This window comes from Notolepis coatsorum (genome assembly GCF_963971535.1).
Source record: "Notolepis coatsorum genome assembly, chromosome: 9".
Taxonomy (NCBI): Eukaryota; Metazoa; Chordata; class Actinopteri; order Aulopiformes; family Paralepididae; genus Notolepis; species Notolepis coatsorum.
This window is the reverse complement of record NC_140173.1, coordinates 133,107,112-133,122,787: the sequence shown is the minus strand read 5'-3', so window position 1 is coordinate 133,122,787 and position 15,676 is coordinate 133,107,112. Positions and strand designations below refer to the sequence as shown.

Here is a 15,676-nt window from a genome sequence, read left to right as displayed (position 1 = left end):
AGCAAACAATGGGTACATTATCTGTTTCAGAAATTAAAACACTGCTATGGAATACAGTTAATTTGAAAGAAAAATAAAACATTAGCTCATTGTTAGACATCAACAGACATGTGGCTTCGATGCTATGTTTGGGAAGCCATTTGGATAAAAGAAACTGGGATAAAAATATCTTTACACAAAAACACATGTGACAAAAATATAAACATGTAATAAACAATCCTTGAAGTCATTCAATCTGGCTTCCTTTTGTCTTTGAGATAATAAACAATTGAATTACATTGGTTGAGGAGTTGCATTCAGAGAAAAAAAAACAAAGCTATTGAATACCTTCACATGCTCCAGGGACTTTCTTATACTATACAGATACTATAAAGGTCAGTTGGAAGGATATGCCATGAAAAATGTATATGTTTCTTCTCAAGGTGGTTATTTAATTTATACTTTTCAAAGAGTGGACATACCTGTTAATACAAATACTCTTACAAAAAGTAGTATGGCATTTTCAAAAGATTATCATGGTATTTCCATTAGTTGATATATATGTTTCTTGTCAGAAATGTGCTTGTTTGTCCAAAGTCTATTGTAAACAGGTCATGCATGAAAAGGAGATCTCAGTCTCATGTGTTTTTACCTGTATAAATGAAGAACAACATTTGTTTTATATATATATAATCAAACCACCATGGCATAAGAAACACATCATTGTGTGTGTGATGTCATATCCTTTTAAAAATAAATTGTTCAAGAGCTACAAAATCAAGGCTATACAGTTTGGAATGTAACAGTTCTCCATCGTTTCGCCCATTCAAATGTCAAAAAGATAACCACATACTGTAATTCACTGTAGCCTTTGCGATAACAAAAACCCTGTTCAATGTTGTCTTAGTGCTATTTCTTTATCAAATGGTCCACCAACGTAGCTTATTTTCACAGTGTGTGTGTTTCACTCCCTGTCGGAGTCCAGACAGGAAAATGTATGTCATCTCTGCTCCTGTCACCACCACCCTTCGATTCCAGCATCATCCCCACCCAGCCAGCCACCCACCACCCCATACTCTTCCACCCCCCCCCCCCCCTTGCTTACTCTCAACCAGACCTGGGTGAAACATAATGCCTCCGATGTGTTTTTTCACTTGAATGGCAAGTACAGTATACATTGTCCTTAATGTAAGTCTAGGACACCCAGAACCCATTCAAAATACTCTTTGTAAGGATAATTTCAAATACACAAATATGTCACATGAAAAGTGATCATTCCTATTTTTGGAGACCGATTTTCTTCCCCTCGGCATACTGTCTCAAGTCAGTCAGGAGGAATCGTATCGACGAACAGAAGTGTTTGTGCTTTGGGGACTATTTTAATTGGTTCCACCGCGTCGGGCCACCGGCAGGCAGCATATCATGTGGATATTTTCACAGTTTGATAAATATCTTTGACATCTACACCCTTTTCTTCTTTTCTTTCAGCTGCCTTCCCCATTCAACAACGTCCTGCCTATTATGCCCGCCGTTATGATGTCACACTAGTTATGTTCATGACTCAACCACTTCCATTAGCTTCTGGAATGGCAAGGTACTGTTCTAAACTCCTACACTATACACAGTTTCTTTGTTCTGCATAATTCCGCCCCCCCCCCCCCCCCCCCCACTCACATTTTAAAGATTGTAATTCTCACACTCTAACGTTTTGCTTCTACTGTCTACAATTGAACAAAAGTGTCTTAATTCGGCGTTCGCCCACTGCACGGCGACACGACTGCATCACAGCATTTTGGCCATTAAAAGAGAGTTTCACACTCTCCTGGAGGGATGCAACACCGTTCTTCAGCGAGAGAATTGCACAATTTGGTGTTTTGTCAACACTGGTGAAAAATATTAACCTGGTTTACATGCTGCACTGGAAAGGTCCTGTTGATCTCCCGACGGCAAATCCACGATAAGTGGTGGTCATTTTACACTCTATGATACACTCTATGGGGTACAATCACAACGTTTGATATGACAAAACAGACTAGCTAGCGGTATGCTACTGATTCAGTTTCGATTCTCCGCTAGCGAATTAAAGGATAACTCCACTTTTTTTTTAAATTAGCTTATTTAACATCTTCCCTGGAGTTAGACAAGAAGATGCATACCTTTTTTGTCTCTGTGCGTGCATTTTAGCTTTGGGAATAGACGCTCCGTTAGCATAGCTTAGCTTCATCACTGGAAGTGGGGGAGGACAGTAGCCTTACAGTGCCTTACAGTGTATTGCAAGGTCTGACATTGACCAAACTTGATATGCATGACCTTGGTGGGCTCTAGGTCAACTCCTGAAAAGGGGGTCAATGTCAGACCTTGCAATCAAAAGTTAGGGGCGCACTGAAATTATGGCAAGGGTTATTAGCCCCCTAACTTTTGATTGCAAAGTCTGACATTGACCCCCTTTTCAGGAGTTGACCTAGAGCCCACCAAGGTCATGCATATCAAGTTTGGTCAATGTCAGACCTTGCAATACACTGTAAGGCACTGTAAGGCTACTGTCCTCCCCCACTTCCAGTGATGAAGCTAAGCTATGCTAACGGAGCGTCTATTCCCAAAGCTAAAATGCACGCACAGAGACAAAAAAGGTATGCATCTTCTTGTCTAACTCCAGGGAAGATGTTAAATAAGCTAATTTAAAAAAAAAGTGGAGTTATCCTTTAAGTGAAGGGACTCAATGGACTCCGCCTACCCAGATCACCTCAGAGAATCAATACTAGCGCCCAGACTCAAGTGAATGGCTCATCCTCTCACTCGCCGCCCACTCCTTCACCCCTCCCTCTCGCTCGGCATGGCTAAGTAGAAAGAACGGATGTGCGGTTGCTGAACGAGTCATTATTTGCAGTTCGATTCGTTCATGGTCACAAATCAAATCAACTCGTTCACTTAAAAAAGAGTCATTTGAGAATCACACATCACTACTGGAGAGTTTAGTGAGAGTTGTTTCAGAAAGAAGCTACCGCAGGTTCCATCCCCCCAAATGGGAGACGTGGAGGGTTTGATCGCATGTGGCAATCACGGTAAATATTGCACCTTCTTGGTCGATGGTTTTTTGAATATTTTGTCACTGAATAAAACATTTTCTGACTTGTAGATCCAGAGGAAAACTGTTTTGTTTGATACAAGTGCGCCTGTAAAAGTCCCGCCAATTTAGGAGAGGAACTGTTCTATTATCACCCCATTGGCACTGCTTGAAATGCATCTTCATTCAGTATCTTTGGTTCAGTTAATGTAGATGACAGCTCTGAATGGGACACCTGTTTTTTATTATCCAGAGCCATCATGTAGAAACTGTAATCTCTACCATGTGTGTCCCACCCTCTGCTCAGCAAGTCGACCGTTTGAGTGAAGTATCTGTAAACCAATCAGAATTAGAGCACATACCCATTGGGTCAAATGGTAGTGTCAAATTAAAACTTGCTAGAATGACGCCTCAGATCTTGGTTGTATGGGAGAGAGAGCGCCAGGCTATTAGAAACATAGCAGTATCTGAGGTCCAAAGGCGCTACGCTAGAATCTCACACAAGTATGCAGTTGGGTTGGGATGTGGTGAGGATGATTATGGAATATCATCATAATTTATTTATTCGTACATGGAATTACCACAGTCCAACAGTACAGACAGGTCCCCTTCTCTCGCTCGCTCTGCCTCTCCCGTTTGAGGAAGTGTCGGGTTTCACTGTGCGCTACAGCCATAGACGGGGCGTTAGTTATGCAAATCAATGCTATGTCGACGTCACAGAAACCGTCAAATCAGAACAGTTTAGTTGAGTGAGAGAAGATCTCGTGAACTCGAGACTAGACTGATGAGTCAATATGGTAATTAGAGACACAGATTCTTAAAATGTTAAACTTCCAACAGTTTTTAGGCAAGGTACAGTACGGACTAAGGGAGAAGTGATAGTGAACTTTGAGACAGGTAGGTACTACAGATATTGGCAGTTTTTTTTGCTAATGAAAGAATATCCATAAAAAGTATCTTATCTATAATCGACCATATCTATCTATCAATCCGTCTATAATTCTATCTATTGTAAATTACTTAAACAAGTGTGTACAATCAACTGTTATTTACTGTGTTGGCCCTGTATTCTGATGTGTGCTCATACAGGGAATTCCACACAACGGCACCAGAGAGTCTGTGTTCTAAGAATGTTGAGCTCAGTTGTAATCCAACCCTAACTAGCAGATATACGTGTCAATTTGTGACGGCCCGACGAGATTATTTGACTATTTATATGTGATTATTTCACAGTACCAGGCAAACGGAGATGGAATGTGAACTCCAGGCTCCCTCCCTTAGATAGTGTTGTTGATTCACAGTCAAGTGAATTACTTTTATTCACACTGAATAAACAGCGATATCGGGAGAAAAGCAAGCTGGCATTTCCTCCTTTTCAATAAGAGAGTTCCCCCACTTCCTTGTTTTCCAAGGATGTCTGCTGTGTTTTCTTTTTGTGTCCTTCTCCTGTGACAAATGTTTGGATGTGGGTCAAACTTTTTTATCTCCCCTTAAGTTGCGCTTAGTGTGTTAAAGTTGTACTTAAGATGTACTTAAATATATTGAAATTACACTTTTGATATATTTTTGGTTACTTTTGCTTACCAAAATAGTACACTTTTAATACGTTTACTTAAGTACAACTTAAGTTGGATAGAAATATACTTTTAACCCAAGAACATTGTTCACTCAGCTGTTGAGTGTGAATTTGTGAGTCTTCCACTTGTGTGTAAATTGGCTTATTAGGCATCAAAATCAGAATGACCCACATGGCTGAGTGGAACATACTGAATGCTTGTATACAACTGTGGGGTGAAGACGAGGGCAATAACCAAAACCAATGACTGTTATATTCATTGCAAGATGGCGAATACGTCATCTTTATGTATTCGCCAGCATTTATGGGGGTCTTGGCGGCCTATAGGTTAGAGAAGCGAACTTCCAGTTTTCGATCCCCTGGACCGCCGGGGGAAATCTGAGCAGGGAAGTGAATGCATAACACTCCCCCTGTCCCTCAATACCAACCGCTGAAGTGCCCTTAACCTAAGCAAGGCACTTTACCCTCAACTCCAGTGGAGCTGCTCAGCGGCCAACAGTGTCAGACTGTGGTTGTAGCTCCCAGATGTGAATGCGTGGAACGGTGCGAGTGTGAAAGCAGGGCGTTGCTGAAAAATAGCATCCGTGCTCAGAGAACCTACCCTGGGTAAATAAATGATTAAAAAAACAGCTGCAAAAAATCCAACATCAATCTAAAAGAAAAGGCCCTTTTTTCCCCCTCACAACATGAACTCATTCTCCCTGGAGTATAAACTCTTTAGTTCTGAGTCACGGTTCAAAAACACGTGGGTCTTTGGGTTGCTGCTTATTTTTCCCACAGCGAGCAAGACCGCCGCCGTGGGCTGTTCAAAAAGTGTTTTTATGTAGGCCATAAAAAAGATATACAGTTATATCCATATAAAACGCACACATCTCATACAACGATGCAACAGAAAGTCGTTTTCTGTTTAGTTGGGTGGTTGTTTGTTTCCATTTTTCTAAATCGAGGGATTTTCCCCTCAAGCACTTGCAAATGAGATTAAATGAACGTATTCTCAACAGGCCGTGTTCTACTTTCAAATGGGAGCTTTTCCGAAATGTGATGGTTTGGTGCTCCCTTGTCGTCTTGCAGCTATGCCACCATCAAGGCACAAGGAGGGTAATATTGCGGGACTGAATACAATGTGTAAGAATAAGCTTTAGTCTACATAATGTATAAAGCATTTGATCTAAATATATACGCCTTTAGATTAATTAATTCGTTTCCTAAAAGCACAGTAGGCTAAGTAGGTCAAAGAGGCCAAGTGTCTGAGCAGCAGAAACGCTGCAGAACAGAACAGACATTTCAGACTGATAGAAATGATGTCTTCGAGAGAATCACACATCTGCTGAGGCTGCAAAAAGAAAAATTTGAATGGAAATGGGGAAAATGGGAAGAATACAGGAGGGGAAGTAACGACATCACAGAGGTTTGAAAAGGATACAAGGAAATGAATAAAAATGTAAATAAATAATGCAAATGTAGAATGGACCGAAGGACCCATGTCACACTTTTTCTTTACTCATTTTTTGTCTATTTGTTTTAATTTATGTACTGTGTATTGTCTATGAATGTTGTCTATGTATGTTGTTGAAAAAATAAAAATAAAAATTTAAGTTTAAAAAAAAATAAAAATGATGTCTTCATAGTTGTTGCTGGGCGCCTTCACGTTACCGCTCCCAAAACACAGATTTGGTCAATCTGAGACTAAGGTTTCAGCACCATGGACAGTGTGTCATGTGGATCACACTGCAGCCTTCTGATGAAGAGCATTTTTATGAAACTCTTGGTATATGTCGGAGAGAAATTTGCTTCAACTTGAATCTCGCTCTTCACGAGATCCACGATGCATCGCTTTCTCTCTGGTCTGTTTCACAAACTGGTCATGAGGGAGAACAGCCTGTCCACAAAGGAGGGAGGGAGGGAGGGAGGGAGGGAGGGAGGGAGGGGAGAGTGCATCTTCAGCTGTAGCGCAGAGGCCAGTGACACAAAGTGCTGGGCTGTGATTTACTCAAACCGCGCGGAAGAACACAGCTCCCAGTAGCCAGCAGCAGTTCTGTCCCAACGAGAGGAGGCACTGGTCAGCGTGATACAATACCCATTACTTTCTGTGATTGGCCACGTCACACCTATACCATTCACTGTACACACATCCATACAAGCCTGGCCGTCCAGCCGCGCGACAATCTTGAACTGCCTATTTTCCCAGTGATTGGACAAAGTGCCCAATTCACATATTGTAGTGTCTAGATCCCATGGCCTACAATGACCTTGGCTGTAAATGGTAAGATTAAGGTGAGGGATGGGTTTATAGACAAATCACTGTGTCGAAATAATGATGCGCAGTGGTGACCCACTTCCAGGTCATAGCCAAGGTCCTTCCCAGGCAAAGAGATCTGGACACTACCTTCACAACTGTTATAGACCGCTCTCAAATTCACCTCACTCGTTCTCTTCTGACCCCCGACGTTCTTTTGGAACCGCCAGGACTTCTTGACACTCAGATGGGAGGACACTAGCATCACCATCACCACCACCACCACCACCGTCACCGTGGACGCCACTACGGTGGGGTCTGAAGTCCTGGCATATAACCACCAGCCTGTACAGGTTGAGAATGACCACCAGGAAGTTCTTGATGGCGAAGAAGATGAGCATCTGGTGGAAGACGTTGAAGTAGGTCATGACGGTGAGGCGGACCACCAGGAAGGGACCGTCCTGGATGAAGAGGGCCTGAACGATGGCCCAGAGGTCCGCGCTGTGTCTGGTCAACAAGGAGGCCCCCTGCTCACCCTCGCTCTCCACGTCTGGCTTGCTGTTCACCACTGGTAAGAGAGGAGAGATGGATGTCGGATGAGTTCAGTGACTTCTGAGCTGGAAAGGCTTCATTCTAAATAGCTTTTAGTTGATTTGTTTTTGGGTGTGTGGGGGGGGGGGGGGGGGGGGGGGGGGCGGGTTATCTTAAGTTCAGTTCTCAATATTACGAAAACACAAGATGTTTGCTTGCTCTAAAATATTAGCGTTTTAGAAGAAAAGTAGGGATGTCAATAATAACATATTAATTTTGGCGATTCATTTGAAACAAACCTAAATACATGGTCCCTCTGACATGCAGACATGGTGGCCAGTGTGTTTACCTTCCTGGTCCCTCCGACATGCAGACAAGGAGGATGATGAGTGACCAGACCCTGGTCTTCTGAACGGTATATTATTTCATTATATATGAAATATATAATATATTTATTTTATATTTTATATATAAAAGTTTTATATTTTTTATATATTGTATATATCAACTTTTAATATTTTATATATTTGTATATATATTATATAAAACATATATATAATGTATATATCATATATCTTTTTTATATATAACATTTTATATTTTTTATATTTATTATTTTAAATATATGTATTAATACATATCCAAGGGGATCAATAAAGGAATATCTTATCTTATTATAAAAACCTTCTGAGCATGTTTTTGGATTACACAAAGTAAACCAGTTTGAAGTAGGCCTAGCGTCTACAGGCCGAGCTCCCGGACAGGCAGCTAACGCTATCTTTGCCAGCGATGCTAGCGACTACGATTGTCGACCATTGTCAACAAAGCTATTCACGACGACTCCTGTGACAATAAATACTTATGATTACTTTCCATAATAATTTTCTTTATGCATTTCTTTATTTTACCACAGCCCCTATAGATGCATTATATATGTTTTTTGTGTGCTGAGTGTAAGTCATGTTTGATCATGTTGTTGTCACATTGATTTCAGGTCAGCTTTACAGGTCATTGATTCTTGAGAGTCGGGACAAAACACTTTTTAATATTATATTTTGAAAATGCACACTATATTGATTAGAGTTGTATATTCATGTAGAGAAAGGTCTGAGCTATTTAACCATGTAAAGGTGCGGGCTCTACATAGCATTTTTTTTTAAACAAATTCACATGTTTCCCTTTGAAACTTGATTTGTGTTAACTCCGTCAGACACACAAAAAAGTATATAATTCTAATTATTCCAGTCCAACAAGAATCTAAAGTTCTGAAGTATGTTGTAATAGTGTTTAGTTACTCTGGTATGCAATCAAATATAATATATAAACCTCAGGTGTAATTTCACACTATTCTGAAAACCCAGATTTCGAAATATTAGCATTTTCAAACTTTGTTTAAAATTTTGATATGATAAAAAATATATCATTAAGTAAATAAGACAAGAGGATGAAGATCTGATGCTCCTTTATTACTTAAACAACATAAACTGAAGAAGAAATTAGTATTTTCCCCAAAATTAACAAAAACAAACATCTGACGGCGTTGACAAAGATCTGACGGTGTTGACGAGAAACTGACGGAGTTGACAAAATTGTATATGCATCTCTGATAAATGAACACATGCATTTTTTAAACAGATGGAAGTGACAATGATAAGAACTAATAACTCCTTGTCTTATACTGAACATTTTGTTAACTCAATTGTAATAACAACAAACTTTACATACACCGTTTCCAACTATTACAAAATGCACTGTTTCCAACAACAAAAACAGTAATGGAGACCAGGAGCCCTTCTTCTCGTCCCTGTTTTCATCTACCTCTTCTACACCACTTCCTGATCTCCACTTTCTCACCCACTTCTCCTCTTCGTTTCCTTCTGCATTTCCGATTCGTTTCACTATGATGTCTTGAACTGGGCAGAAACAGAACCTTTTCTGTTGGACCATGGGGATGCAGAAATTCCACTTTCACATCTTGTTGATCAGTATCCACATCGATGGTCTTGGCTAGCCACCAGTGGTCATCATATTAGGGCGGGCCATACTTTTGTGCAAACATGAATTTGAAAGAAATCTTAACATGAGGGTAGGGTGCCCACCTGTCCCGCGGTTCGCGGGACAGTCCCGATATTGGGACGTTTGTCCCGCGTCCCGTTACAACAAAACAATGTCCCGCAATTCAAAGATAAAAAAAAATATCTATATTATAATTTTTTATTTTTTATCTTTCAAAGATTATTATTTAAAAAATGTTTTAAATGTTGTTAATTTAATGCCTCGTTCCAATACCCTCTTATATTTAAAATAAAAAAATCGGGCGACGTCACAAACCAATGCATTGCGCAGCCGAGCAATAGTATCCAGCTGCAGGACCACAGCACCGACACACTCAGGACCGCGACACTTTGCGGACCCACACTCTCCAGTCCCTCGCTCCCATTGGCTGATTTGGGTCACGTGACCGTCCCACCCAATGGCTGAATTGGAGTGGGACGGTCACGTGACCCAAATCAGCCAATGGGAGCGAGGGTCTGGAGAGTGTGGGTCCGCAAAGTGTTGCGGTCCTGAGAGTGTCGGTGCTGTGGTCGTGCAGCTGGATGCATCTCCAGCCGAGGCTGCCGAGCAGCTCACTCGAGTCTCGCGAGTCGCGCTGCCTGTCACCTGTCCGAGCGAGGCCGGAGCAGCTGTATGTGTGACGTCAGTCACTCGAGTAGTCAGAAGAAAGACCGCCAATATTACTGATACAAGTTGTTTAGCTAGCTAAGAAAAACAAGGAAATGGAGGCAAAAAAAGAGACTTTGCTCATATAACAGAGACTGGGACAAGAAGTATACGTGGCTGAGATCCGTTTCAGATGATCCCCAAAAGGTAGAATGCAGGATCTTCAGCAAGTCTGGCCCGACTATTATTGAGAACTGAATCAGAGGGTCGGTTTGTTATAATAACAGAATACACGGGGAGTATCGCCGGGACACTGTCCAGAGGGAAGGGGGCAATAGAATCCGGAGGCTAATATCCCCAAAACCGGAGGTGAGTTTAATAAGATTAATAACAAAATGAGCTAAAACTTTAATACGTTTTTTTTTTCACTGTTGAAGTGTTGAAACATTTAATTTCCAGTCATTTCCTTCTGACTGTTCTGTGAAATACAAGCAGTCAGCAGTATGTATTTTTCTCTCCCTCCCTCTCTGCTCCACCTTCCTCTTTTTTCCACTGTTGAAACATTTAATTTCCAGTAATTTCCATCTGACTGTTCTGTGAAATACAAGCAGTAAGCAGAATGTATTTTTCTCTCTTTCCCTCTCTGCTCGACCCTTCCTCTTTTTTCACTGTCCATTTTCAAGCGCAGGTTATGCTTGACATTTTTTGTCTTTCGCTGTCTCTCCCTGTCATTTTGCAGAAGTGCCATCTGCCATTCCATTCGCCATCTCCACTGTCCTGGTCCCGCCTCCACCAATCACATGCCGCTCCCTTTGTGTGTGTGTGACAGACAGAGCTCCTGATGGCCAGTCCGGGCCTTCGCCATACATGGATGCCAACATGAATCTGAAGGAAATCCTAACATGCAAAGTGTCTAAATGATGTGTTTCTTAATGGGGAATTTAAATATGAGTAAATTTTTGGGATAGGATAACTCTAACCTACATAATTTTGTATTGCAAAATCTCCAAATGTACCCATCCCCTTTCGAAGATTTTAAAAGATATGGGAAATCATTTATAATGACAAAGCCATCATTAGCACTATCCATCGTCACACATCGTCACACGTGCAGAGTTCAGGAAGAAATCCTGGACATGGACAGTCTGTGTTATACCCTGTATGAATGTTGGCTTTTTCTGAGGATGCTCCCTTTCTCTCATTAACTTATAGGTTAACCCAAACTCTTTCATTTGTTGAAGAAGACGATACTTTTTAAGAATCGTGTCTGATGACACACTCAGTGCTGGTTTTTGGTGCCGTGGGCCAGGAGTTTGTTTGTTTGTCTTCAGCTCTCTTCTGAGGATGTGGTGGAATAGCAGGGCCTTTTGGATTTTCTGATTCCTTACTTTGCTTCCTGATAGCATATTCTTTGTTTTCGTGCCTGGAGTGTCCAGTGGTGATGTATTTGCCTGGAGTGTCCAGTGGTGATGTATTTGTATTTTGTAGCCTTTTTTCAGCACATTATTGTTTTTCTCAGGTTGTTTTGTTGCTTTGTTACATTTGTAATCTTCTCTTTTAAAGTTTGTATTTCTCTTGAATACCTTTTTCGCGTTTTACTTTGTTTCTGTTCCTGTCTGAGAGACTCTCTGCGCTGTCTGGCATTGTTATCTAGAATATCCTAATCTGGGGGGGGTGTTTGCCTCCAGCACCGCACCTTCAGAGGACCTTTTCTATCTGCACCTTTTCTGGACCTCTCCAATATTTTCTCCGATACCTCTGTGCCCTGTCTCCCATCTTGTCTATTTCTATTACTTTTTTGTCTTGAACCCTCTTTTTCCACCTTTGTCTTTCCTGCTCTTGCAAGGCATGTTTGCTCTCTTCGTCACTGTGTAATTTTTCTCTTCTCTTTCATTGGTACTCTCTATTTCTTCTGCTTCGCTCCTCAACTGACAATTTTTGTCTAGCCATGCTTTCCTATAATACAAAAGTCATGAAAATGTATTAGAATAAGACTATAAAATCAGGTGCCTATTTACTAAACATGCATAGTTTCTACAACTAAATGTTGCAAACATCTTCACACTGGCTTGTGCAGACAAAATCCATGTTCAGTGGAAGCAGTGGGAGAAAATTCAAGAAGACAGTCATTCCAATATTGCTAGGGTATATTACAACTGATAAGATTGTGACAACTGACTAGCAAAGAATTATCCTGTTGATTACTCCATACCATAATGTATTACACTATGGATGGAAAGTCAGAGAAAGGATGATGCAGCAATCTAGACATACATGAACCAGTCATATATTAAGAATTATTATAAAGATATTAAGATGAAATATCCACAGTTTACCACCGTGCACCTTTGCTCTGATGATCTAAGTAAACAGTATATTAACAAGAATAACTGTTTTCTTCTGTCTTGTATCCCTTCTGGGATATGAAAGGGCAACATGGAACTCCTTCCCTGCTCTATAAGAGGCAAGAGTGTAGATGTTTGGTAGTGAAAACTACACACTGCACCATATTTTACATCAATCAATCAATCAATCAATCAATCAATCAATCAATCAATCAACGTAGACAAGTGATATATTTATATTTATTTATTAACACATGTGCTGGGAAAGTAAGACAATTATTCAATAAGCAGACCACAGCCTGCCCATGCTCTAAAAGTCAGAAGTGTATTGTAATGCATGCTATTATACCGTATGCACACTTCTGTGCAGATAAAACTCTGAAATAACATTTAAATCCTTTACCATGTTCAAAAATAGTATAATAATAGCATATTATGAGGTTATTGATGGATTTGTCAACTCCGTCAGCTTACACGTCAACTCCGTCAGACACAAAATCTGATGGAGTTGACGTCTGACAGAGTTGACAAAAGGGCACACATTTTCCCTCCAAGCCTGTATTGTGCAGTACAGCTAGCTAGATTTGTGGCAGTTGCTAGCTGTCTTAATAATCTCACTAAAACACTTGAATTCAATCCACTATTGTTTTTTAAAAGTATAATAACGGAGAGACGGTGTTGACATGTTCCAGCTGTGACCATCGGAATATTGACATTGTTTGTCTAAAATATCAAAAAGTGTAAAACTTACCAGACCATGGGTGGTAGTGTTGCATTCACCACATTCAGGGGAAGGAAATGCATGTATAACCCTTATCTTTGATTTGATATGTATGTTTTCACAAGTGGAGAGGTCTTTCAAGCTTTTTTGGGCTGGTCAATAATGTGACCCCTTGCTGAGGACAAGATAATTAACATGGGAGCTTCTAACCACAGATTATACATTTAAACAAATATCCCCCAAAAAACAAATATATGTGCTAAAACATAAAATCAGTATACACAATACCGTTAGATGTAACTTTGTGAGTATATCAATGATTATGAATTTCTTTATTTTTTATATAAATTAGACTTTTCTATGTAGGACATGTTTTGTCCCAACTAGTGCACTGCAACCTTGCCCAGGCCCGACGGGGCCCGGCGGGTTCGGGCTGGGTAGTTTTTTTTTTTTAATAAATAATTCGGGCTCGGCCGGGCCCGGGCACCGCCGTTTTTTTTTATTGCGTTTATTTTTTATTTTTTTATCATATAACTAGGGTTATAGGATAACCTTCGTTTTCCTTAAGATTCGTTTTCTCTTTTGCGCCAGAGAAACATTTGGATGTAATTACCGCAGCGCGCAGGGAGAACTCAGGGGACAAGTTCAACTCGATTGGTTGTGTTGGAATATAGCCAGTTGGCGAACGTTTTAATTTGTTCTTGGGATGTATGTAGCTGGTTGGCGAAGTTTTGTTAACAGTGTTCAACGCGTTGCTGACGTCGTGGTGAGTGATGTTTATTATTTGCTGGGTCGCTACCTGTTTTGTTGTGCTTTTCATTACGTTGCTCTGCTCGAAATCTGATTTCTGTACTGAGTAGGCTATTGTGTGTCGTGTGTGTCAAAGAAGATTCTATAGCCTTCAATACGTTTTACGAGGCTGATGTGTGAGTCAGTCTATAAGCGAGCACTGGGAGAGACGGCATTCTCTAATAAGAGCGAAACGGGCTATGTAAATGATTCTTAGTTTTGTTTATTTATTACGTTCATATAAAACCGTGTTTCGAATATTTAAAACAAATACAAAAAAAAATTATATTTTAATAATAATAATAATAATTTTTTTCTGGTTTTCACGCGGGCTAGGGCTTAAAATATAATTTACAGTCGGGCTTATTTTCGGGCAGGGCCTGAAGTTCACGGGCTCGGGCAGGGCTCGGGCTTTATTTCAAGGCCCTTGCAGACCACTAGTCCCAACTCTCAAGAATCAGTGAGGTAATCTTTGTGGTATACAGGTGGCAAAATCACACGTGAAGCGCTACAAAAAGTCACCGGACACGCATGTGATCATAACATGTTAAGTTCATGTCATGTCTGCTCATCTGTATTTGAAAAGCCTCCCTGGCCCCAAGTAAAACAGCTGAGCCCGCTGTTGGTAATTATCAGTGTACATTTAGTGTGACTGTTCTTTTTACAGGCAGAGTAAGTTTCATGACTCCAGGAAAACATGTTGTAAATTAGTTACAAAAGGTCCACGAGTGTCGTGGTTAACAAATTAACAAAGGTTAACACATTTTGATATGTATGCATATGCATATGCACGCATGCTCAGACACAAAATACATATTTAAATGCACAGAGGTACGCATACCGGCACAGAAACACACACACACACACACACACACACACACACACACACACACACACACACACACACACACACACACACACACACACACACACACACACACACACACACACACACACACACACACACACACACACACACACACACACACACACACACACACACACACACACACACACACACACACACACACACACACACACACACACACACACACACACACACACACACACACACACACACACACACAGTGTTTTTGTTCTAAGTGCTCTAAGTGCATTCTGACTTTAATGGCACAGGTTTAAGTGATCATTATTGTCCACTTACATATACTTGTTCTCGGTTAGATTATGAATAATTGAGGTGATAGTGGTGAGCCTTTTCCCAGAACAATGAAGGGCTATTTTAAATCAAATTCTAATCATCTTCCTCTCTCTCTCTCTCTCTCTCTCTCTCTCTCTCTCTCTCTCTCTCTCTCTCTCTCTCTCTCTCTCTCTCTCTCTCTCTCTCTCTCTCTCTCTCTCTCTCTCTCTCTCTCTCTCTCTTCTCTCAGCTCTTCTTCCTCTTCTCCTTCTCTAAATCCATTAGTGTAACTTGAGGTGCATTGGACAACAGGTGCATTGAATCTTCTGAAATCCCATCCAGCGTGTCCCTGAGCCTCAGCGTGTCAGGACACACAGGGGATAGAGAGAAGGGGGGTGACCTCCCAACAAAGGCCAGATTAGAACCTGGGACATTTTTAAGATGGCAGCATCCCCATTGTCTGTGCTGAATGTTTGTTACTGTTTGATATTTTCTTTTGGTTTTTAGTACTTTTAAACATCCATTTTTAGTAGTAGTTTTCATTTGATCCTATAATTTTTTTATTCACAGATTTATGGACTTTTTTTTGTGTGTCCTGAAAGGCGCCTTATAAATAAAATGCATTATTATTAT

The 15,676-nt window shown here is 40.6% G+C and overlaps 1 protein-coding gene across 1 annotated transcript in view; it reads right to left on the bottom strand.

The window, feature by feature from the left end:
• Nucleotides 1–7,040: 7,040 nt before the first annotated feature.
• Nucleotides 7,041–15,676, bottom strand: part of LOC311234761 (transmembrane protein 26-like) — a gene marked incomplete at both ends in the record, with an annotated part of 35,553 nt that continues 26,917 nt past the window's right edge. Inside the window, one exon of the mRNA XM_084322005.1 lies at nt 7,041–7,423. Within this exon, the coding sequence (XP_084178131.1) occupies nt 7,041–7,423 (383 nt within the window). The remainder of the gene's footprint in view (nt 7,424–15,676) is intronic.